This window comes from Harmonia axyridis, chromosome 6, assembly GCF_914767665.1.
Source record: "Harmonia axyridis chromosome 6, icHarAxyr1.1, whole genome shotgun sequence".
Taxonomy (NCBI): domain Eukaryota; kingdom Metazoa; phylum Arthropoda; class Insecta; order Coleoptera; family Coccinellidae; genus Harmonia; species Harmonia axyridis.
Window position 1 is genome coordinate 10,489,314 of NC_059506.1, and position 26,601 is coordinate 10,515,914.

At 32.9% G+C, this 26,601-nt stretch overlaps 2 protein-coding genes and 1 long non-coding RNA gene across 4 annotated transcripts in view; 1 reads left to right on the plus strand and 2 right to left on the minus strand.

Moving 5' to 3' along the window:
* Positions 1-275: 275 nt before the first annotated feature.
* Positions 276-3,473, minus strand: LOC123682626. The gene is made up of 2 exons (XR_006747841.1): positions 3,339-3,473; positions 276-1,790 (listed from the first exon to the last, which is right to left on the minus strand). It is a non-coding gene; the product is annotated as an uncharacterized LOC123682626 (long non-coding RNA).
* A 6,018-nt stretch (positions 3,474-9,491) lies between these two features.
* LOC123682842 (TATA-binding protein-associated factor 172) overlaps positions 9,492-26,601 on the plus strand; it is a 123,526-nt gene continuing 106,416 nt past the window's right edge. For both annotated transcript variants that reach the window (XM_045621642.1, XM_045621643.1), the window contains exons 1-4: positions 9,492-9,722; positions 9,943-9,988; positions 21,188-21,429; positions 21,664-21,804. In XM_045621642.1, the coding sequence (XP_045477598.1) occupies positions 9,975-9,988; positions 21,188-21,429; positions 21,664-21,804 (397 nt within the window). In that variant the 5' untranslated portion in view covers positions 9,492-9,722; positions 9,943-9,974. The remainder of the gene's footprint in view (positions 9,723-9,942; positions 9,989-21,187; positions 21,430-21,663; positions 21,805-26,601) is intronic.
* Positions 24,922-26,353, minus strand: LOC123682843. Its single transcript, XM_045621645.1, has 2 exons — positions 26,126-26,353; positions 24,922-25,950 (listed from the first exon to the last, which is right to left on the minus strand). Exon 2 carries the CDS (start codon positions 25,712-25,714, stop codon positions 24,971-24,973), a length of 744 nt encoding a protein of 247 aa, XP_045477601.1. The 5' UTR covers positions 25,715-25,950; positions 26,126-26,353; the 3' UTR covers positions 24,922-24,970.

Here is a 26,601-nt window from a genome sequence, read left to right on the forward strand (position 1 = left end):
CAATCCACATACCACCACAAGGTACTTCGATCCAGAAGTATTTTATAATTCAAGCATTCAATCTATCCAACTGTTCAGTTACCACAAACGACAACATTTGTGTCGTCCACATAAAGAGAAAGTTCATAAGAAGGTGTGTCAATAACTCTAGGTAAGTCATTTATATACACTATGAAAAGCAATGGGCCCAGTACGCTGCCCTGAGGCACTCCAGATGTGATCTTTATTTCATCTGATAAGTATCCACTTCCTTCACATTTTAGCTCCACTTTTTGAACTCTATTGGTCAGGTAGCTTCTTATAAGGTCCAATTGCCTATCACGTATTCCATAATGCTCAAGCTTGTCCAGCAGTTTTCGGTGGTTAACACTGTCAAATGCTTTGGACAAGTCGAGAAACACACCCAGAGGAATATCTCCTCCATCCAAGACCTCAGTAATTTTTCGCAATAGATCGAAAATCGCAGTTTCCGTAGATTTATTAGATATAAATCCATGCTGAGATGCATTAAAGATTTTGAACTTTCTGAAAAAGGACACAAGACGGATACAAAGTATCTTTTCACTCACCTTTGAGAAAGTAGCTAACAGGCTTATGGGCCTATAATTGCCAAAATCAGCTTTAGAGCCTTTTTTAAGTAACGGTTTAATAATTGCCATCTGGAAATATTCCCTCAACAAATGAACAATTAATTATAAAGCTCAAGGGTTCTGCTATTATATGAATACATTTTTTTTACTATTTTCATAGAAATACCGTCGAAACCACATGAAGAAGAATTCTTCATTTTAATAACCATTGATAGTAATTCTCGAGCTGTCACCTGGAACACATAAAAAGAGCTTTCATTTCTCTGTACACCACAAGTATTTCCCTCCCCAGAAAGTTCACAGCTTGTACCACAAGCAGAAAAAAATTGATTGAACTTATTTGCAACATCTTCTGGATTGCCTGCAGGAAAATGGTCATACTCTGTATGACGTTTGCCAGTGAGATCTCTGACAATGCTCCATGTCATTTTTGACTTGTTTGAAGAGTTCTTAATAAGACTCCTATAATGAGCCAGTTTGAGCTGTGTGATCCGCCTGTCATATTGCTTCTTTGCAACTCTGTACTGATCTAAGTACAGAGGGTCAACCCGTGACATTCTATAGAGTATATCTAATTGTCGTTTGATTTTCAACACCTGAGGATCAGAATTGCAAAAATTCAACCTACCAGAGGAAGCTCGAAAGGAGACTGTAGGAAAGGCATCAGCAAATACTCCATTGAAAATTGACGAAAAACAGGACCACATGTCTTCTACATTTTGTCTATTGTTGTCATATAATACTGACCAATCTATATCAGTCAAAGGACTCAGAAAAACTCTTATATTCGAGGAACTAAAATTTCGGCGCTTAGACGGCATTGCTTTTGGAGAAATTAAACTATTTATGTTGAAATTGATCGATATTGCCTTGTGTTATTATCAAATACTGCATAGATTTTACATATCACTTATTTATATCCTATGGCAGTAATTTTAAAATCACACACTCCCTCGGCACTATGGTCTATGAAATTACTGATGAAAATAAAAAGATATCATCTTCCAGATCACTTGGATCAGTTTGACATGAGAATTCCTTTTTTCCTTCTTAAACTTCCACTGAAACATTTTTGTCTCTATATAACAAATGGAGATTGAAGAAGTGATTAATCCTTGGGTATATACTTTCTACTAGATCAGGCTATTTTTCTTTTATATTTTTTCATTCTTGTAGTGGAATTATCCATTTTTTATACTTCTGAAAATAGAATGAGATTAGTAACATAATTTAAATCGAACTAACCTGTACAAATCTTTGGGTTAAATCATAGACCTAATATCCATGGATATTAGACCTAATAGACCTAATATCCATATGGATATTAGGTAATAGACCTAATATCCATATGGATATTAGGTAATAGACCTAATATCCATATGGATATTAGGTCTATGGGTTAAATGAAGTTCTTTCTAGGGATGGGCAATAAATATCGATATATCGAAATATCGATATTTTTCAGAAAATTCCCGATAAATATCGTCGATATTTTCAATTTCGATACTATCGATTGTCGATATTTTCGGCCGATATATTATCGACATATTTATATAAATTTCAGAGTATCAAAATCGATATTTTTTAATATTTCGCATTACGATTTCGACCTCACGAAACATATAATACACTAGTTCCATTAGTCGAAAATCCCGATTTCCCGATCTTGCTGAAAGCTCAAGAAAAAAAAGACATAATAAAATTGTATGATAATAAAATTCAACGGCCGTTGTTATATACCTTTCTTTCTGTACATAAACGTCCTGAACCATTTATTGGTTATTGCTGGAATTCCCAAGATCCCTTTTACCTACCCCATATCAACCCATACAATAAGAAGCATTTTCAGTTTTGAAATTCTACATATTGAAAATATGCAAAACTACTAAATATGATGTTTTCAACTGAATCTGGTCACAATGAATATGGATTTTCGTCTAATGAAACTAGAGCATAATATGTTTCGTGTGGTCAAAATCATAATGAAATATATTAAAAAATATCGAATTTGACACTTTCAAATAAATATCGACTATTTTCGATATGCAGAATTTCAGAACTGAAGTACCTACTTCATTTTGAAAATATTCTATAAAAATGGAAGCCAACTACTAAATGTGTTTTCAACTGAATCTGGTCACGATGAATCATAATGCGACATATTGAAAATATCGAATTTGAAACTCTGAAATATCTAAATATCGAAATGTAGAATCGCAAAACTGAAATTCTGCATATCGAAAATATTCCATGAAATGGAAGCAAACTACTAAAAATCCGGATTTTCGACTAATGGAAGTAGATCAAAATATGTTTCGTGTGGTCGAAATCATAATGCGAAATATTGAAAACTACTAAATATGTCATCTTCAACTGAATCTCGTCATCTGAATCTCTTTATTCTTATCTATGATAGAAAAACTTTATTGAATTCAACAAAATTTTCCCACACTAAAATATACAGCGATATATATCGATATTTTTCTCTAACATATTTCGATACATTTCGATAGTGTCAGAAAATATCGATACAATATATATCGAAAGTTTTCTGTCCCTAGCCCATCCCTAGTTCTTTCAGGATAATTACACAGACTAGTAATCTGTGATAATTATTCCTCACGTTTCATACAAAATGAGAACTGCATATTTTATGGAATACTTTAGGTTGCCATTTCTCTCAAAAAATGATTAGCACTATAAGTTTTAGATGAAAGACATTTGCTAACATTTCTCGAATAATCTTACCAAACTCTTTAAATACTAATAATAATCCACTTCTTTCCCTTGGATCTCACGATTTTCTCTGAACATTACAGGATATCTTCTTTCGTAGTAACCAGAAATGTTAAAAAAAAAAGCTACTTTTTCTTATTATAATATGAATTATGTCAACCAACTACATAGCACTGAATTTGTGAATTTCTTGCAGTAAGGCATCTGAGATTAAGAATGCAGCGACAAGGTGAGCAAACGTAGAACTATAAATGTTGCCATTGGATTGTTTGGTTGTATCAGTTGTGTGTGTATTTGCGTTATTAAAATTTGATTTTACAATAAATATAAAAACTTTTTAGACTTCTATAGTGAACAAGTGTGTTACTGTGTATATAATATTTTCATTTTAGGTAAAGGCGGTAGGTATCATCATTTATTTCAGTTCAGTCTAGTGATATTGAAAGTTATGCAAGGATGGAAGACTTCGAAAAATGACGAATAACAATCGTGTGCATATAATATGTGAACGGTTCAATCAACATTATTATACTACAGGATTCTAATAGTACCTTTTCTAGGTCCAAATGGCAAGACTGAGTAGAATACTTGGGGTATCTTAAAGGTACAAACACTTCTAGAAGTCTTTATGAAGGTGAAGAAGTTTTTAAATGCTGGTCACATAATAAAAATGTTACATGTTATTTGCATGACTAATAAACTTTAGTTGAAAGGTTTTTTTACTTATCCGAATTGATCATTTCACATTGCACTTCAATTATACAGTCCCAACAAAATATTACAAATGCTAATTAATTGAATATTCTTAGGAATACTACAGAAAGTCGCATATCCATTTTGTTTTATTTATTAAGAGATAACTCAATTTACATAAAATGTTTCTAAAAATGAATTTAAATAACTAGGTTACTTGAAACTACTCATATCGTTACCTATTTATCGAATTAAATTATTGCTTGAGTAATGAATCATCAAAAAATAATGAGAATTCAATTGAAAATATTTCACTTATGAAATGTATTTATTTTGAAAATATATTCGGCATATAATACGACTATTTTAAAATAATTAAAATGTGATAGAGAAGTATCATCAGTGTGCCCTGAAATAAAATATATAGAATTTCAGAATACATGTCCAAATATTTCTGAGGAATTTTTCCAATCTTGTGTAAAGGTACCTTAGATTTGAAGAAAATGTATCTATGGCACAATTCTTGTGAAATCCAAATAAAACAGATAATGTCACATATGAAAAATCACATTTCAATTTTGTTAAAACTAAAACAATACACTGCTTGATTGTTAAACGATCTGATCTTTGATCACTGTAAATAGATTGTACTGCTTCTACTATTGTATCTTATAGTTTCATATTATTGAGACCAGTAAAACTGTTCAGAGCACTATCTGTTGTTATCAGATCACACAAAAAGATACTTCAGGAGTATTCATTTGCACTTCGAAATCTTTGGAAGTTTTAGGCCCATTATAATCAGGCTGACCCTGAAGAAGCTGTAATAGACCTTGTGCAGCTTCGATTTAATCTTGGGAAGTAGATTGTAGAGCATGTTCGATTTCTTCACTAGAGCATTCTTCAACAATAAGTTTTTCTTTGTTGATATTTCTTTGATTCAATCTTTCAGATCTACTACTAGAACATTCAGGTTCTTCCTTTGTGGTAGTGGATCCAACAAAAAGATTTCTGGAAGGCACAGCAGTCTTTTTCAAACATTCTTTCTGTGTAGAACTGGAATCTGTAAACGATTATTATTATTATTATCCTCATAAATATAAGCTAAAATTTCATGTGCTATCAGTGCTTACCTCGATAAAAATAATCATCATCGATAAAATGCAGGGAACATACTTTCATATTTCTTGTCACTGGTTTATCGATTTTGAATTTCAGTTGCCAAGCTTTTTGTCGATCCATCAGCACTTTACTCCCCAGTTTCCCTTCCATCCAAACACGATATTTATTACCAGTTTGAGGGAAAGCATGGAACTCGATATTTGACCTTTTTTTCCCAGGAAAAACACAGAGGAACTGAACAATAGCGATTCGAACGACTCATAACTATTAAAATAATTTAAGAAAAATATAAATATTTGTAGAATATCACACAAACACACAGCAGAATGCAAGAACCTCAGAGGAATGAAAAGGACTGACTACCTCTCAGGTAAGAGCCATAGCAAACCATGGCAACATTTATAGTTACTCTGATTGTCACCAGGTGGCGTAGCGCTTATCTTGATTCGATATTATATTGATTATATTGATTTGATATTAATAATAATAAAGTCCATACCTTCAGAATTCTTTTTCAATATTGAAAACAAAATCAACTCAAAACTTCTTAGTATAGTTCAAAAAACTTAAATTTCTAACACCTTTTCAGCAGGCAAGACAGTAAAAGCGTATATTATGATTATTTATTATGTTTTACCAATGATTTCATTTCATTTCGCCACGAAGGGCGCCACATGCAAATATCAACAGCTGATGCTCTGTATTGTACCTAAGATGCATAGAATACCTGGTGTGTTTACTGATTCGATTTTGTTTCAGACTTTTCGAGAGACCCACCTGTTGCTTTGGTGGTGTGCTTCACCAGAGTGCTGTAAGGTGGCGCTCTTTAAAATTTTTCGAATTCCCGTATCTGCCTGGTGCCGTTTAAAAAGGAAATACTGATTTTAGACACTGCAAACATTCACAATAAATTACAATTCAGTTCATATCGAATTTGTACTCAAATGAATGGAATATAATGACAGACCATCATAGAATATAAAATATTATTGTTCTATACTCAAAGTTCGAGACAAGAGCGTAGAAATAGGGGGATACTGGGGGTAATTACACGGTGCTCCTAAATTGGGGATACAAATGAAAATGACAGATTTCCGGATCATTTTAAGAAAAAAGTCCTATAACATGAGTCCCCATACATTTTGTTTTGAGATACATGTGTTGAAGTTCAAGTTATTTTCTCGTATAACCTTCCCTTCACAAGATATTTAATATGAATTGGCCATAGATATTCCAGTTTAAAGTTTCCACTATGTGATATGCTAATTTTGAATGCAAATCTACAGGGTGATATATTTTCTGGAAGGATGCCTGCTTCCTTCCTCCAAATCTATATTTTGGTGAATGGCTGTTAGTTTAGAAAAATATAGAAAAAAAACTCTGGTCCTGTACTACACTTTTTGGTTTGTTATAGTTTTGTCGTATCTGCTATCGATTTCGAGAAAAATCTCTAGTAATCCTCAGGAAAATCCAAATTATTTTTAAGATCCAGCTAGTAAGCTCTAATGAATGCATTTATTATAAGTTTTGGTATTTATTTACCTAATCTGTAGCGAAGATTAATAAGTATTTGATAAACTGTACGACACACTAGAAAAAACCTGTATATTGAAAGCAAAGCCTTTGTGGGCTCATATTCATGAAACTTTTTTTTCTCAAAATTATCCAAGTAATTTCTCATTTTCCTTCGTAACACTTATTTGAGAACAAGGTAAGAACAACCGAATTAGTAACAACAAAAATTATTTCGAGTAATTTGGTTCAAACTTCATTATCAAACTTCTTTTTTTAACATTACAGATATGAATAAAAGTTGTCGTCAAAAATTTTTTTTTCGATTATCCCTCCCCAAGAAAAAAAGATCTACGCCCTTGGTTCACAAGAGTCGAGAATTCAGAGAAATGTCAAATGTAAACGATGTATGCGCCATCTGAAAAGCCCGCGATCCCTCGAAATCAAGTAGGTAAAAATCTCCCGTTTTGTCTGAAAGTTTTACAGGTATAAGTAGACACACCAGGTATTCTATGCATCTTAATTGTACCGTTCGTTTATTTCCATAGACCTATAATAACATGGACGGGCCCTCACGTGGCTTCTAATGGCTTCGCTCTGCGGACTATCGAAGAGAGAGAGGTGTTGTGAAGGATGGAAGTAGAAAGGCAGAAAATGCGAATTTACTAAGGGAATGGAGCGTTTTTAATTTCTTTTGGAGAAACTAATGAGTTTTTTGCATTAGTTGATTATTGAAATAGCTAAATTGCTATGGGAATAAAGCGTTTTAAATTTTTTTAATGAGAAATATTAAGTTATTCGGATGGAAATAGAATTGAAATAGCTTGATATTGCTATGGGAATAACGCGCTTTTAATTTTTTTTTAGGAAAAGTATTGAGATATTCGGATGAGAATAGTATTGAAATAGCTAAATGAATCACATTTAGGAATTGTATGGCACAGATTTTCATGTTATCTAAACTTTTTTTCAGAAAAAGATTAATTTTATTGAGGGCTACCTGAAAGGAAATATTTTTTAATTTATATTCCAGAGTTTTTAGATAGTTCAGTATATCAATAATATTATATATAATTAAATTTATATTCGATCTAAAGTAGCTACAAGTGCAACTGAGCTTTAGGAAATTCAAAATTTGTGATAAGTAAAAACACAAAAGAAAATTTATGAAATTTTTATATCTTTTATCTTCAGAAAAAATAGCCGAAATATTTTTAGAAATAGACTGAGGAAATGAAATAGTGAGTGTTATTGGGAATAAAAGTGCCATATTTTTCCTATCAAAGGACAAATTCAGCCTTACGTTCCAAAAGTATACATCTTCCTCTATACTCTAACGGTTTGAAAAAGTACTGCAAATTTTATGCATGGGTTTATTATATTAACTTTTATCATCAAATATGTAAGCACATATGGAAAAAAACATATGATAAATATCAATATAAAAAAATTATGATTAACATCCGACGAAGAGATTCGAATCAGGGCTTTGAAACTGGAATAACATGGTCAAAAATTCATAACTCCGTATTTATGAATGGCAAGAATTTGCTGTATAGTATTCATTATCATTTTAGTAACACATGTTCTCAATATCATAATTGTATGGCTCTTTCCTTCAAAACTTTGGTTCCATATTGGAAATGACATAAGCTGCTTTCCAGTCAGGTGCGTGTCACCCCGGATAATTTTGGGAAAAAAAAGTTTCATGAATATGAGCCCACAAACGCTTTGCTTTCAATATAATATTCCTAATGTATTCATTAGAGCTTACTAGCTGGATCTTTATAATAATTTGGATTTTCCTGAGGATTACTAGAGATTTTTTCTCGAAATCGATAGCAGATACGACAAAACCATAACAAACCAAAAAGTGTAGTACTGGACCAGAGATTTTTTTCTACATTTTTCTAAACTAACAGCCATTCACCAAAATATAGTTTTGGAGGAAGGAAGCAGGCATCTTTTCAGAAAATATATCACCCTGTAGATTTGCATTCAAAATTAGCATATCACATGGTGAAAACTTTAAACTGGAATATCTATGGCCAATTCATATTAAATATATTGTGAAGGGAAGGTTATACGAGAAAAAAACTCAAACTTTAACACATGTATCTCAAAACAAAATGTTTGGGGACTCATGTTATAGGACTTTTTTTCTTAAAATGATCCGGAAATCTGTCATTTTCATTTGTATCTCCAATTTAGGAACACCGTGTAATTACCCCCCGTATCCCCTTACTTCTACGCTCTTGTCGTGAACTTTGAGTATAGAACAATAATATTTTATATTCTATGGTCTGTCATTATATTCCATTAATTTGAGTGAAAATTCGATATGAACTGAATTGTAATTTATTGTGAATGTTTGCAGTGTCTAAAATCAGTATTTCCTTTTTAAACGGCACCAAGGCAGATGCGGGAATTCGAAAAATTTTAAAGAGCGCCACCTTACAGCACTCTGGTGAAGCACACCACCAAAGCAACAGGTGGGTCTCTCGAAAAGTCTGAAACAAAATCGAATCAGTAAACACACCAGGTATTCTATGCATCTTAGGTCTGAGGTAATAAACGAACGCGCTTGATTTTTTACTAATGGAGTTTCCGAAAGTCATCACTAGATGTCTCTATTTCAGAAACATGCACACCGTCTATAACAGAGTTTGAATAATTGAAATGATCTGGAAATGTGTTCATTAATAAATGAACCTATAGAGCAACATATAAATTGAAAATATGTTATTTATCTTACTTTCTATGTTTGCTTTAGAAATATTAGACATTTTTTTTTTGACATTTTATGAAGAACGACGATTGTCAATTCACCTTACTATTGACCAATCGGAGGCAGATGTCTGGTTGTTAAAGTCGGACTCATTCCAATCATGGCTGTCAGTATAAATTTGAACGGCAAGCAATGGAGGGCTCTTCTCTTGTATCAACAAATATCTTCACGTTTATACACGAGTTTGTATTGAAAATTCTAAGAATTACTATGAAATTTTTCAAAATGAATTTCAATGTTGACTGATTTTGGAAAGTGTACTTATAACATTGGATCATAAGGTATTTGAAATTCTTTTATTTATTTTAAAAGTACATGTTCCATAGTACTTCGAGTTTTATAATTAAGATTAATAATAAACTTATTGATAATAGTTGAAGAATTTAATTGAGGTAAATTAATTTTTTCTTCCCATTGCAATTCGAATACATAAAAGCATATGGGTATCATTTGTTATATTTATTGAATGACAGATCTGTATTGATTTTCTTAAATTTTCAGGTTGGAGAATTTTTTTGCTATCTGTACGAATAATGACATCCAGTAGGTGAGTAAACTCATAATTCTGTAAGAAGAGCATTTTCTTTAGATAATGATAGGTTTTTTCATTGCATTCTTGCTATGAAACCTTTGTCAAACAAACGTTGAATGAGGAAAATGACAGGAAGTTATTCATTTGGATAGTGTCAGTTAACTCTATATCCAAAAGATTGATATAAGAGCTATTGAAGATTTGCTACTGACAAGCTGGTTTGGGAGTTTGTAGTAATTTATTCTCTAATACTCATTATTCAACTGCGTATTGTGGAATATCTGAATTATGGCAATTTGAATTCAAAGAGCATTTATATTTGATATGTATAATATTTTATGGAAAAAAAAATTGAATACACCCTTTGTAGTTGTACTGAATGTTACTTAATACAAGGGGGAAAACTATAACTTGTATGCTTTTCAGTTCTCTTTTCTTGAGTTAGTTATAAAGTCAATATAAATTTTGCTAGTCAAACTGTTTTCTAATTGATCTTCCAATTATAAGGTGCTACAATTTTATTCAAAACATAAAAAACATTTCTTTCACAAAAGCTAATGATGGCTGTAGTCGAAACTCTTGCGCATAGACAAACCTATGGCAGTTCTCGGCAAAGGCTGTCTGTAATTATCGACTAAAACTAGTCATTTTTAATATTATAATATACAACCAGTGCCGGATCCAGGGGCGGGGGTTAAGGGGCAATTAATTAAATGTATTAATATCATTTTGTTGACCTACCAAACTCTATTATTTTGTCATATGAGATTTTTTGAATGGAATTCTTTCCTACTATAAGGCTCTATCTTAGAAATCAAGGAAAAATCCTTTTCTTAAAAATGACAAAATTTCTTTCTAACATGCAGTTTAGTATATATATTTTATGCAATAGAAATTTAGAAAGCTGCTTTCAGTATTATAGTTAAATTATAGTTTGGATAGAAATAGGTAATTGGTTGACATTTCTCTTTTTCATCGCATTTATACATGAATCCCTATTATTTAATTTTGAAAATTGTAACTTAATATCATTCAACACAAATAGTTACAATTTCAAGTAATTTTATGAGATAAAATTATAGAAAATAACAATTTTAGGTTAGGTTAAATCCATAGAGTAATAAACATAGATAGAGGAATTATACGCAATTTTTACTTCTCAACAAGGTTAGATTACATTGTCGTATTGTGATATATTTTCAAATCCACAATTTTACTATATCATTATGAATGTTTATTATGTTGAATGAAATGATGTATGCTCCCTCTATCTATGTTTATTACTTTGAGGTTAAATCTGAATATACATATATATTTAAGTTACCTGGGGTTTCAAGTCCCAGCAAACCTCAAGGTAGGTAACTTGACGAAGTACGATGCCAAGCAATAATTTTTCAGTGCTCGGTGGCCGAGTAACAACTATGATAAGGTCCCACGCTTTGAGCTCTTTTCAAGCACAGAGTGTCAAATATGAGTCTTTGTTTGAGTCATTTAAGTTGGGTAGGTTTCTGTGAATTGATGTGGTACTCAGAATTTTTTTATTTTGGTACTGATTATAAGCTCATAATTATCAAAGACAAACTTGCTATTACAGCAATCAAAAGAATCAATTCAAAGAGGAAATGGATATGTGTTAAAGTTTACAATGATGGTAATACAGAGACAATGATATCACAACTGACCCCCACACTAGAGAAACTAACAAAGGATGATTTCCAAATAATATTGGCAGGTGAATTCAATATAAATATGATGGAGGAGAATAGAAGAAAACAGGATTGGGTAAATTTCATGAAGACATATGATATTATTCAAACCATATATGGAACTAGGATTACATCAAAAACTTCCACATGTATTGATGGTATTAATGTAAAGGTAGATTATCACTTTGTTGCACAAGTTATTCAGACTCACATCTCAGATCATTGTGTTCAGAAGATTTGTTTTACACAAAATTTCACATACAGAAGAATACTATCTTTATCTTCACAGAATTGGTCATCGATATATGAGAGTGATAATGAAAATGTAGATGAACAATTCAACAAATTCCATGACATTTTTCTTGAAAACTTCAATAAAAACTGCCCTTCAATAAAGTTTTCCATAAACATCAAGCACAAGACCTATAAATCAAATAATCCATTGATCCAGCAGGTAAAGAAAAAATTAGATATATTACTCATTCTCAGCCAGAAAGATGAAAGATTCTAACCTGAATACAATACCCTTAAAAAAACAGTATGAAAAAACTTCTAACAAAAAGCAAAAATTAATTAGCAATTCAGACAATAAAAGCAAAACAATGTGGTCTTTAGTAAATTCTTTTAGGCAGAACAAAAAACATGAGAACTGTTTACCACACAAAAGGAACACAAAGAAAATGGCGAATGAATTCAATGATTAATTTATAAATGCAGCTACAAATTTAACTTCATACAGGAACCATGGAAGAAAAAACATGACTCTATCCTCTTCACCAAGAAATTTCATAATTGAAACAATATCTACGGAACAACTAAAAAAAATAGTTGAACAACTGAAAAACAAAAGCTCAAGTGGTATTGATGGAGTATCCAATCGAATAATTAAACATACTATAGATGAAATAATAGAACCAATCACTCATATCATTAATAATTCATTAAAATCGGATGAAACTGAAACTAGCAGAGGTAATACCAATATACAAGACTGGAGATGATTATGGAAACTATAGACCTATAAATATATATAGACCTGTGTAAAAGTGAACTAAAATAGTGGAATCTCTGCTTAAAAAATAACTAAATTTTATACTCACGTGAGTACTACAGAAAACATTATATGGCTGAAAAATCATTTGATTCAATCCATGGAAAAGCATTGAAATATAATTATTTGAAATATTCATACGTATTATCAGAGAACGACGTAGTTGGCAAAAAAAAGGAAACAGCTGCGATAAATCCTGCAAAGAAGAACACAGCCATCTCGTTAACTAAAGGCGTTCATACACTATAGATAATTGAAACAACCAAAATTATGAATGACGCTGCCGTTAAAAAAATAATAGATGAAATCCGAAAAAATTAAGAAGGATTGAAAAATGCAATAAAGGCAAGTGAAACTAGGCTATTGTTGACAATCGAAAATCTCAAAACTAAAGTCCACGATTTGGAAAAAGAAAATTTCTCAAACAATATTGTCATTTTTGGAATAGACTTAGACGAGGAAGTTTCAGTAGAACATGTTCTTCAAGAACTAAATAACCGTCTTGAGATTGATATTACTTACAAAGATATCAATAACATATACTGCTTAGGAAAAAATAAAGAATGTCCTGTTAAAATTGAATTCATTTCCTACTTAATGAAAAAGAATGTCCTACAAAATGTTAAGAAGTTGAAAGGTTCTGGTATTTCCATCGTACATGATCTCACAATAAAAGAACAAGAAGAATACAGAATTTTGAGAAGACACCTGTTGGCAAAAAGAGAGAAAGGAGAAAAGAATTGCTTCATTAAAAGGAATAAGTTAGTTGTAAATGGAAATGAGTTTACTATTGAAGAGTTACTGAGAATTGAAGAAGACGAGGCCTTACCGAAGACAAATAGTACCCCTGCCACACCGACACAGAAACTGCTCCTACAGCCCGAAACTCCAGTGGAACAGCTACGAACCTCATTGGTGGCTTCGAAAGAAAACGTATCAATGGAACTCGAGAAAAACCAAATAAAATTGGATAAAATTATGAAACTTCGTTCTGATTCGTCTACATTGCATATTGGAAAAAAATCAAAGTAGGTACTTAATAAAGAAATAGATAAAATAAAAATTATAATTATTATTGTTGTTAAATTATTATAAAAAAGAAAAAAAAAATTAATATATTATCATCATCATAATTGTAGGACATTACTGATTTTTGTTCTGTCTGTATATAATACTGTTTTATACTGGGTTACTGTCTAATACTTCATTTGTAATTTAATATATTATATAGTCACTATGGATCAGTACATTAGAGATTGCGAATTCAAGACAGTCAATACAATCGAGGTCGAGCAAATGTATGGTATATTGGATTACCCTGTTGATTCTTGCAATAAAAACACTTTTTCTTTGAAACACCAGAATATTAGAAGCATAGCAAAGAATATTGATGAATTCGATTTATATTTAGGCGAAACCGATACAGTATTCGATATATAATTTTGACAGAAACTTGGTTGATTCAAGATATTAATTTCTTCAGTAAAAATGGTTACGTGACTATTTACAATGAAGGAGATATCAATAAGAACGATGGTGTTGTTGTATATATAAGGGAAAATTCTAATTACGTAACGAACATTATCCACATTGATAAATGCAAAGCAATAGAAACTCAAATCAATACTCGTAACAGAAAGAAACTAATAATCACAGCTCTTTATAGACCTCCTTCCACGAACGTAATACTATTTCTGGATCAACTCAAACTTTACCTGGAACAATCAAGACAAGAAACATCAGATTACCATATTATTGTCGGTGATATGAACATAAATATCGGACTTGAGGATGACGAAATTGTATCCGAGTGTCTGCACATATTGAGTGAAAACAATTTTGAATCGATGATAAACAAAGATACTAGAGTAAAAGGTAAGTCTGCTTCGTGTATTGATCATATTTTTTTGAAATGTAAAACACCTGAGTTCAAGGAAAAGTGTAGGCCAATAATTGTACACTCACATATCACATCATTATACTCAAATCTTGAAAATGCCAATTGGGTCGGAACCTACACAGGCTTCAATAGAATTCTATGTTGAATACATTGATTACAAGAACTTAAGGAGCGAATTATGCGAGTATGATTTTACGAAATGAGAGATATAGAAATGGCTACTCCATTCTTTATTGAGCGTATATGTAAACTGACAGAAAAATATATAAAAAGAATCAAAAGGAAAAAAGACGATAAAAAAAGGAAAGAATGGGTTACAAAAGCACTTATGAAATCAATAACTACAAAAAAATCAACTATATAAAAAATATCGTGAGAACCCAGAAGCTTACGGAGAGGAATTTAGGAATTACCGCAATCGTCTAAATCGTGTTATGGAAATTACGAAATTGAACTATTATAAATCAAAGATTGAAAAAAACAAAAAAAGCTCGAAACAACTGTGGAACACAATAAATAGTATAGAATGTAAGAAGAAAAAGTCAACCATCAAAGAAATTATCATAAACAACGATGTATTGACCGATAACCTGAAAATTGCAAATGCCTTCAATAAACACTATGCGGAAGTAGGAAAAAAATTGGCTTCAACAATTCAAAAACCGATTACTATCCCACCATCTAGAAAATATCTACCAAAGTCGATGTTTCTTTCACCTGTGGATGAGAAAGAAATATGTCAGATTATAAATTCATTGAAATCAAAGAAATCACCAGGAATTGATAAGATTAAATCTGAAACTCTCAAAGAAATCGCTAAACCCATGACATATCTTATCAACGAAATGATGAAATCTGGTGTATATCCCTCTATACTCAAAGTTGCCGTTATAAAGCCACTCTATAAAAAAGGAAAAAAATGTGTAATTGAAAACTATAGACCTATTTCACTGATATCCAATGTCGCGAAAATTTTTGAAAAAGCTCTCAAGAATAGACTGAATGATTATATAAATAAAAACAACTTGCTATCGAAAAAACAGTTTGGGTTCAGAGAAGGCAAATCTACGCAAGATGCCATTATAAACTTAACATCCCAAATTTATAAAGCGATAGACAACGGGAGACCCAGTCTGTGTGTATTTCTAGACCTCTCCAAGGCTTTTGATACTGTGAGTCATAAGCAGCTACTCGAGACCTTGGAAGATATTGGAGTTCGAGGAACAACTTACAATCTCTTAGAAAGCTATCTATATCAGAGGAAGCAATTTGTACAAGTTGAAAATGAAATGAGTTCAGAAGAGTTAGTTCAGTTTGGTGTGCCACAGGGTACTGTCCTTGGGCCACTATTGTTCTCGATATATCTCAATAATTTACTGAACTTGAACACTACCGGAACTATAATCAGCTTTGCAGATGATACTGTGATAGTGTATGAGGATAACAACTGGCATGACCTGAAGGAAAAGGCGGAGTCTGATATGCCACATATAATTGAGTGGTTTAATCATCAACTATTGACAATAAACTATGAAAAAACGAAATTTATGACTTTTACAGCTTACAGAAATCACTTACCAAATTTCAACACCCTCGATATACGGGACAACGAATTGGTTATTAATGTTTCCAGAACGGATGCTATCAAATATTTGGGTGTAATAATAGATAGTCATATGAGATGGGACGTTCACACTGAGAACGTTACAAAAACCTTAAGAAGTATGCTGTTTAAATTCAAATATTTGAGTAAATTACTTGACATTCACCAGTTGAGAATCATTTACTTTGTTCTGGTGGAATCTCGTATTCAATATGCCATATTGAGCTGGGGAGGGGTTGCTGCTGCTCACTTAAGAAAGTTAGAAACGATACAGAAACGAATTCTGAAAATTATGTATGGAAAAGAACCAACCTTCCCTAGCAATTTACTTTTTTCACTAGCAAAAATATGCGATGTAAGACAAACATTTCTTTATAACATACTTACACATATACACAAAAATAAATATTTATTGAATAATATTGATCATGAACATTTCACTAGGCAAAAAAAAGAACATCACGTAAAAACATCTCTGAGTAGTACAAAAATCGGACAACGAAATATATATTACCTCTTTCCAAAAATTTTCAATTTTCTGCCCTCTGAACAAAAAATAAATATAATAAATATAAACTCTCGTTACATGTTGAAAAAAAAAATTAAGAAACTACGTGCTTAACTTGAATAGAGATCTAGTTCGATCTCTGATCAACTAACAGACTTTTTTCGATGTTTATGTTGTTCTATCGTATGGATCAATATATAAAATGTCAATTCGATTATGTAAATCCACAAATTATTTAAAAATTTTGTTTATTGTTAGATTTTTTTTCTCGTAGTTGTATCTAAAATAGGTTAAATGTCAAAGTGTGAGGAGTCAAGTATTAATTATAGATATCATATACATAATATATAAGAAATACTGTAAATTTAACTGTGCAAAACCCACGCGCACCTTTAGTTTTAGTGGGATTTCAATGTTTATTTACATCTCAACTATTCTGTTGTTATCTATGAAAAACATTTTTTTGGTGAATAAACTTATTATTATTATATAAGCATGTTACCATGCTTTTCAAAAATATTCGAGCTGGCATATTGCAAACAGATAATGGAGTTTTTTATGATGAATAAGTTATTCAGCACAAACCAACATGGCGGTTTAAAGGGAAGATCAATTCAAACAGCTATCTACCAGTTCCTAAAGAGAATTGTTGATGCTTTTGAGGAAGGAGATCTGGCATGTGGCTTATTCCTTGACCTCTCCAAGGCTTATGATTGTTTGGACAACCAAATTCTATTTAAAAAACTGGAATGCTATTGGATTCTTGGTATTGGATCAGATCATATTTTAAAGACCGAGCACAGATTGTGAAAATGAACATTGATGGAGTTGTCACAAACTCTGATCAATTAGAGTTGAAATCGGGGATACCACAGGGAAATATAGCTGGGCCACTGTTTTTCCTTGTGTAAGTGAATGACTTCAGGATAAAAGTAGAATGGGACCTAAATAAAGTAATAGAAGTAAACTCTGTTGATGATACCAACCTTCTGGTAATACAATCTCTTTGGCCTGATCTCAAGCAATTAGTAAATGAAATAATGAGACACACCAAAGAATGGATGGACGATAATAACCTTATTTCGAATAGCTCCAAAACGAAAATAACCCTATTCAGTCCCACAAACTCTGGTATAGAAACCCCAGAAAAAATGTTAATTGGAAGTGAAGAGTCAAAACTCTCACCATACTAAATTTTTAGGAGTCTACATAGATGAACAACTATATCGGAAATATCATATAGCAGAACTTGGGAAAAAGCTGGGATCGTCAATTTATGCCTTCAGAATAACATTGAGATATCTAAGGGGAAGTGTATTGAAGACAGTGTACCATGCATTAATAGAGTCCAAACTTCGTTTTGGCTTATGTTTCTATGCCTCAGGGAATGTATCTTCTTTATTCATCTATATCTTTATGCCATCTATATCCAAGAATGCCTTTTACTCTTCAGTAAATACATGTATACTAAGACCAGATATGAGACAAGAACGCAGGAATATAGGTATCCAAAATGTAGGTTAACATCACAGAAACAATTGGAATATAGATGCATAAAACTCTATAATAATTTACCACCTAGCATACAGACAATAGAAACGATTCAAAACAGAACTATACAAAATTTTGGTTGATTTGGAACCATACACATTGAAAGATTAAGGTATAGATAACTAAAATCTTTAGCACCTGACACTATTTTATTTCTTGTGTTCTTGTGTTGTAATATAGAGTGGTTTGAAATAAAGACTGTTATTATTATCCCCGACTTTTGCCTATACGCGTAAGATTTCTCCTCGCCGTCGGCTTCTCACTCCCCGCTAAGGGGAACATTCACTCAATCCCAGATATTTAAAATATCAGAAGGGTAGAGCTCGGTCGTGTCCGGTCCTTGTGGTCCCCCTGGTTCTCGTCGAACTTCTGGTCCTCTTACACGTGATCTTTGGACCTGTCTTTCGCTTCCTAGGAATTTTCTCACCGTCTTTGCAGTACCTAAAAGAACTGCTCTTAGCATTATATAACATATATACTCACTTAGTCCCAGTTGCTTGATATTCCTCTTGAGATTTTTGGACACTATTCCAGTTGTTGTGATGATAATTGGAATAGTTTTCGTTGATGTCATTCCCCACTGACGCTTTATCTGAAATTCGAGGTCCCTATATTTTGAAATTTTTTCGACCTCTTTCTGACGCATGTTGTTGTTATCTGGTATTGCTATGTCGATGAATATTGCTGTCTTCTGATGTTTATCGACTAGCATATATATCTGGCCTATTGTGAGGAACTGTTTTATCAGTCAAAGCTGTACGATCCCAGTACAGTTTCTAGCGTTAGTTTTCGAGGATGGTTTTATTTATTTATTTAATACATTAATTCTACAAATCATCAATACATTGATGTTCCCATAGAATGAATATGTTTATTTGTAAAAATTAGTACAATGTTTTTATAATTTTTAAGTGATCTAATAAATAATTTTAATGAATTTTTCTTCTTTACTTCTTCTGGTAAGTTGTTATATTGTGAATTTTTGGCTCTATTTGTTCTTATTTTATCTAAATGGTAATTGTTTATTTGTCTTGTCTGGTAATTATATACGTCTATCTTTTTTTGAGTTCTGTGTTGAATTTGAGCAGGCCATGCTCCATCTTGTATATCAGTTTACACTCCTCAACGACCTTTGTGACCTTCATGTTGGGTATCTTTAGTGTGTCATATAACTCAGTTGTTGCAGTATCATATGTTAGATTATATATAGCCTTCAAAGCTCGATTTTGCAATCTTTGTACCCTCTGTAAATTGCTGACTGATGTATTTGACCACACACGAATCAAGTACGCCAGCACAGAATGAATATTCGAGTAATATAAAGTCTTTTTTGCTTGCTTTCCGGTTGGTACTTGTAGTATGGTACTTTTTCAGAATGAATTAGTTTTAATTTGGTTGCCATTTTTTGGTGTAGTATTTTTCCTACTGCATCGTGTCTCTCTTTATATTCTTTTCCTGCAAACATTTGATTTCCTCCCGTGATATGTTGGATTGTCTCATTCGTTGGACACCCATAACGGTATCGATCGTCAGTAATAGTTCGATCCTTTATGATATGCTTGCAGGAATTTCTCGTTGAGATCACTTGATCTTGGATGGCTAAAAGAAATCCTTCCGTTTCTGGATACATCGCACCTGATGTGAGCCAATAGTTCGACACTTCAATGTCGACATGATCCTGGTTCACCTCGTTGAAATGTCGTCCATGTAGGGCTTTTCTCTCCATCCTTGCAGTTCTCTTGGATTTTCTGGTGGTTTTTTTTTTTTTGTTATTATTATTAATCATGTAATAATTATATTGATAAATCTTGAAAACTATATCTAAATATGAGTTTTCTTCAGAATCTAGTGTAGTACACAAATAATAATTTTAGAGTAAGGTATTTTGAAGATATTGAAAAATTGAATGAATATCAAATAATTCTATTGCTAGGTTATTGGATGAAGAATGTGTTGAAAGTTAATACAATTAATTGCCAACATGGAATATTTTACAGCTCACCTGAATGAAAGTTTTGTAATAGTCTTATTTTAGTATTTTTTTTCGAACAGTTGGGAACCAACTTTTGGACTACTATGTGTAAAAATAAATGGAGACTATTTCACAGGAAATATCAGAGTTGTGAGCATGGTATACACAAAATTGGGGAAGTTTAAAGTCCAAAATAAACTTGAATTTCAAATATTGAAATCAGATTAAGAATTTATTAGAGCATGTCTCAGATTCTTAGACTTCACAAAAGAATAGAGGTTGGTTTAACTGCCCTCCTCTAAGATTCTATTCTGCATAAAACGCTGCTTGAAAAGCTTACTATGAGTTAAAGTCCTGGTTTATTTTATGCTTGGGCTCTTCAATCAGCTGTTAAAACAAATCCAATGACCTAAAAAATATTGGAATAAATGAATAAATAAAAACATTTTGACCAAACTCAGTTGCAAATTAACATAAACAAATCGTCATGTAAAATTTTGTCATGATTCTATAATTGGAAGAGCAAAAAGGTTTTTTTGTGAAATTTCGATATCTCATAATCTATCCTTACCATTTGGAAATAATTAGTGAGATTCCAGCCCTGATTTGATAACCCTATGCACAAAATACTTTTTGGAGAACATACTAGGTTATTTGAGGGGACTCAAAAAGATACAAATTGTGTTGTGGAATTCATATTGAGAACAATACTTCAACAAGTTCTAACATCTTCATGTCATGTCAGGAATTTTGGAAATTTATGTGTGACATTTTGTGAAAAAATTGCATGAATAAGAGAAATCTCCTAATTTTAACATGGCGCTTTTCTCATTTTTTATATATTCATCACATTTTTAATAATGAAAACTTTTAATAGTAAATTTTCACAAATAAAACATCTGAATTATGCATTTTTTTTTCAGATTAGACAGACTTTTCATCTTACTAGAGACTGGCAGTTCAGCAGTTACAAGGTCAGCAGCTGCTAAACAACTGGGAGAGGTGCAGAAATTACATCCTCATGAGTTGAACACTCTGTTGATAAGAACTGCAAAATATTTGAAATCTAATTCATGGGAGACAAGAATTGCTGCTGCAGAGGCCATTAGAGCCATTGTGAGCAATGTTCCACAATGGGATCCCCATCCAAACGATGATATACCAGGTAGAAAATTGAAAAATTAGTTCTTATTGGGGCATTACTTCATCAAAATTACATGAAAATTATAAGGTTCTCATCATAGCCCATTTTAATTTATTAGCTTATCTTGATGCACTAGAAGAACTTGCTTATGATAACCACTGGATCTACTGAATATAGATCATAACATCGATCATAAAAATATCCTATTCTTTTCAATATGCTTATCTAAGTGTCAATTTTTTTTTTTTTTTCAAGAATTGGAGTTGAGTCAGATTGTTCCATCTTCAATAGGAAGACTCAGATTTACTCAGTTCGATATAATGAAAGTATTGGAAAATAGTAAATCTCTTATGGCATCAGAGGGAACTGAATTCGATATGGAGGAAGATAAATCAGGTTAGTTTCATGTAAATTATATTTTGAACTAACATAATTTTTAGTTCATAATGCACAATTATTTCAAAGCATCTGAACTGTTTTTATTTTTACTTGTTTTCTCAATTTCGAGTGTTATAGTTTCATCTTGAAAAAGGGATAAAATGAAAATTTGAGAATTTTCACATATATCGATCATCCGAAAGAAAAGTGTCACATCTCAAAAATCTTGAATTTCTTGATTCTGCCATTAGATTAGATTTAGATTTAATTGAGGGGGTTACGTTTCAATGCGACCTAATGGTCTATTGTGCCCCCCATCAGAGCTATTCTCTCCATAACATGATCTACAGCTCGCCTTCCAGTTCCAGAGACCTGATGAACTCCAATATCTGGGATGGCTTCAAGGAGGCTAATTCCTCACTTCTATAAGTTTCGTGTCCAAGGCAAGTTTTGCGTTGGCTAGCGATGGCGAGGCATTCCGTCACCAGGTGATCCGGAGTTTCTTACTCCTCCCCATAGAATCTGCACTCGTCATTTTCTATTGGACCCATTCTCATGGTTTCCTAAGGCGGCAATGCCCTGTGAGGAATCCAGTGAGGAGGTGTAGCATAATCTTTCTAAGATCCAGATACTTCTTGGATCTTGTAGAGTCAAAGTTTCGAAGAAACTTTTTGGAGTGATCCAGACCAGGAAGATTCCGCCAGAGTTTTTCTCTTTCGGTTACCTCTTTTTCCTGAAACTCTTTCTTGTAGGTGCATTTGTATACACCACAGAAAAGTTCCGGGCCGATGAAAGGAGTTTGTGCTCCTTTTCTGGCACGTGTGTTGGCCTCCTCATTCCCTCTGATTCCCGAGTGGCCGGGAACCCAGACTAGAAAGCTGTTATTCGTACTCATTTCATTAAGGTTTCTTCGGCACTCCAATACCATCTAAGAATCGATGGTATGTGAGCTCAGTGCTTTAATTGCAGCCTGACTATCGGAATTTATCGCTGTCACATTTCCGATAGTTTCTTGCTATGTTGATTTCTACACATCTTTCTATTGTAAGTATCTCTGCCTGAAAGACACTTAGACAGTGGCCTAGCGATATTGAGCATTTGGTACCAGCCCCAAATACTCCAGCTCCATTTCCCGTCGTGGATTTGGAACCATCTGGTATTCTTTTTAAGAACAATCGTTTTTCCTCTTAGTATCGTAATGAATGTTTTTTCTATGCTAATTTTCTTTATCATACCATCACTGGAAGGTTCGCTGATGGTATATAATTAGTCAAGGAGGACCAGGCTCTCTCATTCCTAATTCCCTCATTGTCAGTACCTTGCCTAGATAGTCTTAGAGTGGACACTCTCTCTATCACTAGATGAAGAGGTGTGAGATCTGTGATGATCTCCAATGCCTTAGTTGGGCATGTTCTCATAGCTCCAGTGATACAAACATAGGCTAACCTTTGTATTGTATCAAGGGCTTTCCTCGTGCTGGTCTGGCTTGCTCTAGCATGCCGGACTATTGCCCCATAATTTATTATCGGCCTCACAATCATGACGTACATCCATGGCAGTATTTTTGGGTTACATCCCCAAGTCTTATCAGCTAAACGTCTGCACGCCATTGAGGCCTTTGTTGCTTTGTTAGCCGTAATCTCAATGTGTTTCCTCCACAGAAGTTTGCTTTCTAGTTTTATTCCCAGATATTTGACTTCTGATTTCCACTCCATGGAAGTTTCCTTTTCCGAGTGAATGGGATTACTGTGGTCTTGGATGGGTTGATGATTAGCCCCACTGACAAGCACCATTGTTCAATTATTCTAAGGGCTTCCTGCATTAAGTCGCACAAGGTGCTCTCGAATTTTCCTTCAACTATTAAGACTATATCATCTGCATAGCCTATACAGTCGAAGCCAAACTCTAAGTCTGTGGAGTAATTCATTCACTACTAGGCTCCATAGAAGGGGAGATATTACTCTCCCTTGAGGTGTTTCGTGAGTGGCTTTAACAGAGGTGGTTTAATTACCCACCTGTGTCTCAGCTATTCTCGTCTTCAGCATCTCATACATCCATTTTATAATGGTTTTATTCACTTCTCGCCTTTCAAGTGCTTCTCTGGCCGACACATGTGTTGTGTTGTCAAAGTCCCCAGATATGTCTAGGAAGGCACACATTGCGATCTTTTTGTTATTCAGAGTACTCTGCATGGGTTCTGTCAGACGATACAGAGCAGTCTCTGTTGATCGGCCCGCTCAACTAAAACTAAAAGGTTTCGCGGGAATTTCAAATGGGATTCCATTCAGAATGCTTGCTTTTGTAAATGAGAGTTAGAGCCAGTTTGAAAGTTGATATCGCTGTGCGATATCAAACACTCAATTTTTAAACTGACTCTAACTCAAACTATTTGTGAAGGGTAATTTGAGTCAGAGAAATAGAAATATATTCAATAATATATATTAAATAATAGTAATAATATGAACAATACTAAGTATTATGATATTTCGATTAATTTATCATGTTTAAAAGTTACATGTATTGTGAGACATAACAAAATAAAATGCACAATATTCAGCCCAAGCAAGCTTGTATGCTGCCAAGTTATTCAAATACAAAAGATGGAATTACTACCATGTAAAAAATACAAAAAAAAAAAAATATTCATAACAATATTATAATGAATAAACTCTGTATATTGTGTTGGATTGGTTTCTATATTATAGAATATAAGAAACCTTATGATTGAACAATGAATAGGACATGAAAGCAACATTAAAATGAAATAGAGTCAAAACAACTTATAGGGCAGGTATGGTATAAAATGTATGCCCGAAACAAGATTGCAAAAACAAATACTATAAGGAATAGGTTTCAGGAGTGTATCACATTTATATGATTTAAATTTGTAAAGGCTTTTGTTTTAAAGAGAATGTCAGTCGTCATCACATCTCATTTGTTTTTATTATGGAAAAAATCAAGTTTTTAAGAAAAAAACTATTCGTACATCTGGAGATTCAAAATATTGAAATAACTGTTAAATAAAAAAAGTGGAAAAATTAAACTGGAATGGCAAAAAGTTAAGTCTATTAGTGAAGGAAATTTGAGACAGGGGGACTTAATAATAATTTAATAATAATTTATTCGTGCTAAAAATACATAATCTTACACATGTCCAAACAGTAATGAGAAAAAAGAAAAAAAATTAATTTAGATATTCTTCAGTGCTATATACCGCGGCATTTGCTAGATGTTTCTTGACTGTCTTCTTGAATTTGTGCAGTGGTAACTGTCTGATTCCCATTGGAAGCCTATTGAACAGCTTAATGGCTATATATTCAGGTCTTTTCTGGCTTTTTGTCAATCTGCAATGGGCGGCCACCAAGTCACTTCTACCCCGTGTAAGGTGATCATGGATGTCTCCGTGACAAAGAAAATTCCTTTCGTTTTTCTTAATATGAGTTAAGCTGCTCAGTATAAAGACCGAAGGAAATGTAAGCACCTCGAGTTTACGAAAAGTTCCTCTACAATCATCACGGTAGCCCAGTCCTGCGATTATCCTGACTGCTTTGCGTTGTAGGGCAAATACCCTGCTTGATGTTGCTGCTTCACCCCATGCCATAATCCCATATGACATCACAGAATGGAACAAAGCATGATATGCAGTCAGTAACGTCTTGATCGAGACACACTCTGAGAGATTTCTCAACAGAAACACGGTACTTCGCAGCTTGCCACACACCTCTTCAATGTGGCAATCCCATTTAAGCTTCTGATCCAGTCGAATTCCAAGGAATTTCACCGAGTCTGGATTCGGTCTTCCATTCAGAGATCTCAATGCAAACCAAATCTCCTGTGTTTTATTGGTATTAAGCAGAAGTTTGTTTGCACTGAACCAATCACGTGCTCTAAGTTCTGCCTCGTCAGCTGATTCCTCGACCGCCTCCATAGTTTTACCAGTGTGAAGATAGAAAAAAAATGGGGAGAGTTTTGATGTATAATATGCGTATCAAAGTATTTTTGTATCTTTTTCGATTCTTTTTTTCCTATAATTGAAAATTTCAATCGCTGCAATTTTGATTGGGTCTGTATCCATATATGCTCGTCAGTTCCTTCCACTTAATATTCTTTTATTTGTTTCAGAAAGCTTAGTTTCTTCTGTCTTTGCTTCTGATGTTCCTAGAACTGGAAATAAATTATTCATATCAGATTATTCTAATTCTACAATACATAATATGTTAACAGAAATTAAAATGAATATTACTAAAAACTAGGCTGAAGGACTTCGGTCGATGGCCAATAAAGTACAGTTATTATTATTATCAAAAAAAATAATATTTAATTATAATTGGTTGCTCACATTCCTGTTCTTCCAAATTATTTGAAACAGATGGCATCTCGTCAATACTCTAAGATGAAACAAGCTCCTTGTCAGTACCTGAAAATAATGCTGGAGTACATATACGAAGAATTTCACTAGTAATAATATACTATTTGAATAGACTCTTTAATATGAACAGAAATACAAACCTGATGCTGATCCATTCTTAAGAGAAAGAGTTGGTACTGCATCTCATGTAGCCGTATTGTTCCTGGGTAACAATATTTTTTTTATCAGAATGAACATGACAGACATATATTTATATATAGATTCTGGCAGCAATCCGTTGAGTCTTCTTTTAATATAATATTCAGCCATTATTGAAATCTTTCCTAACATTCGGTAAACGGTGCCACCAAAGAGAATTAATTTTACAACCGGGTACCACCCATGATAAACACTGATAATTTTTTACAAATCTCAACGAAAAACACCAACTATTTCTCACCTTTACG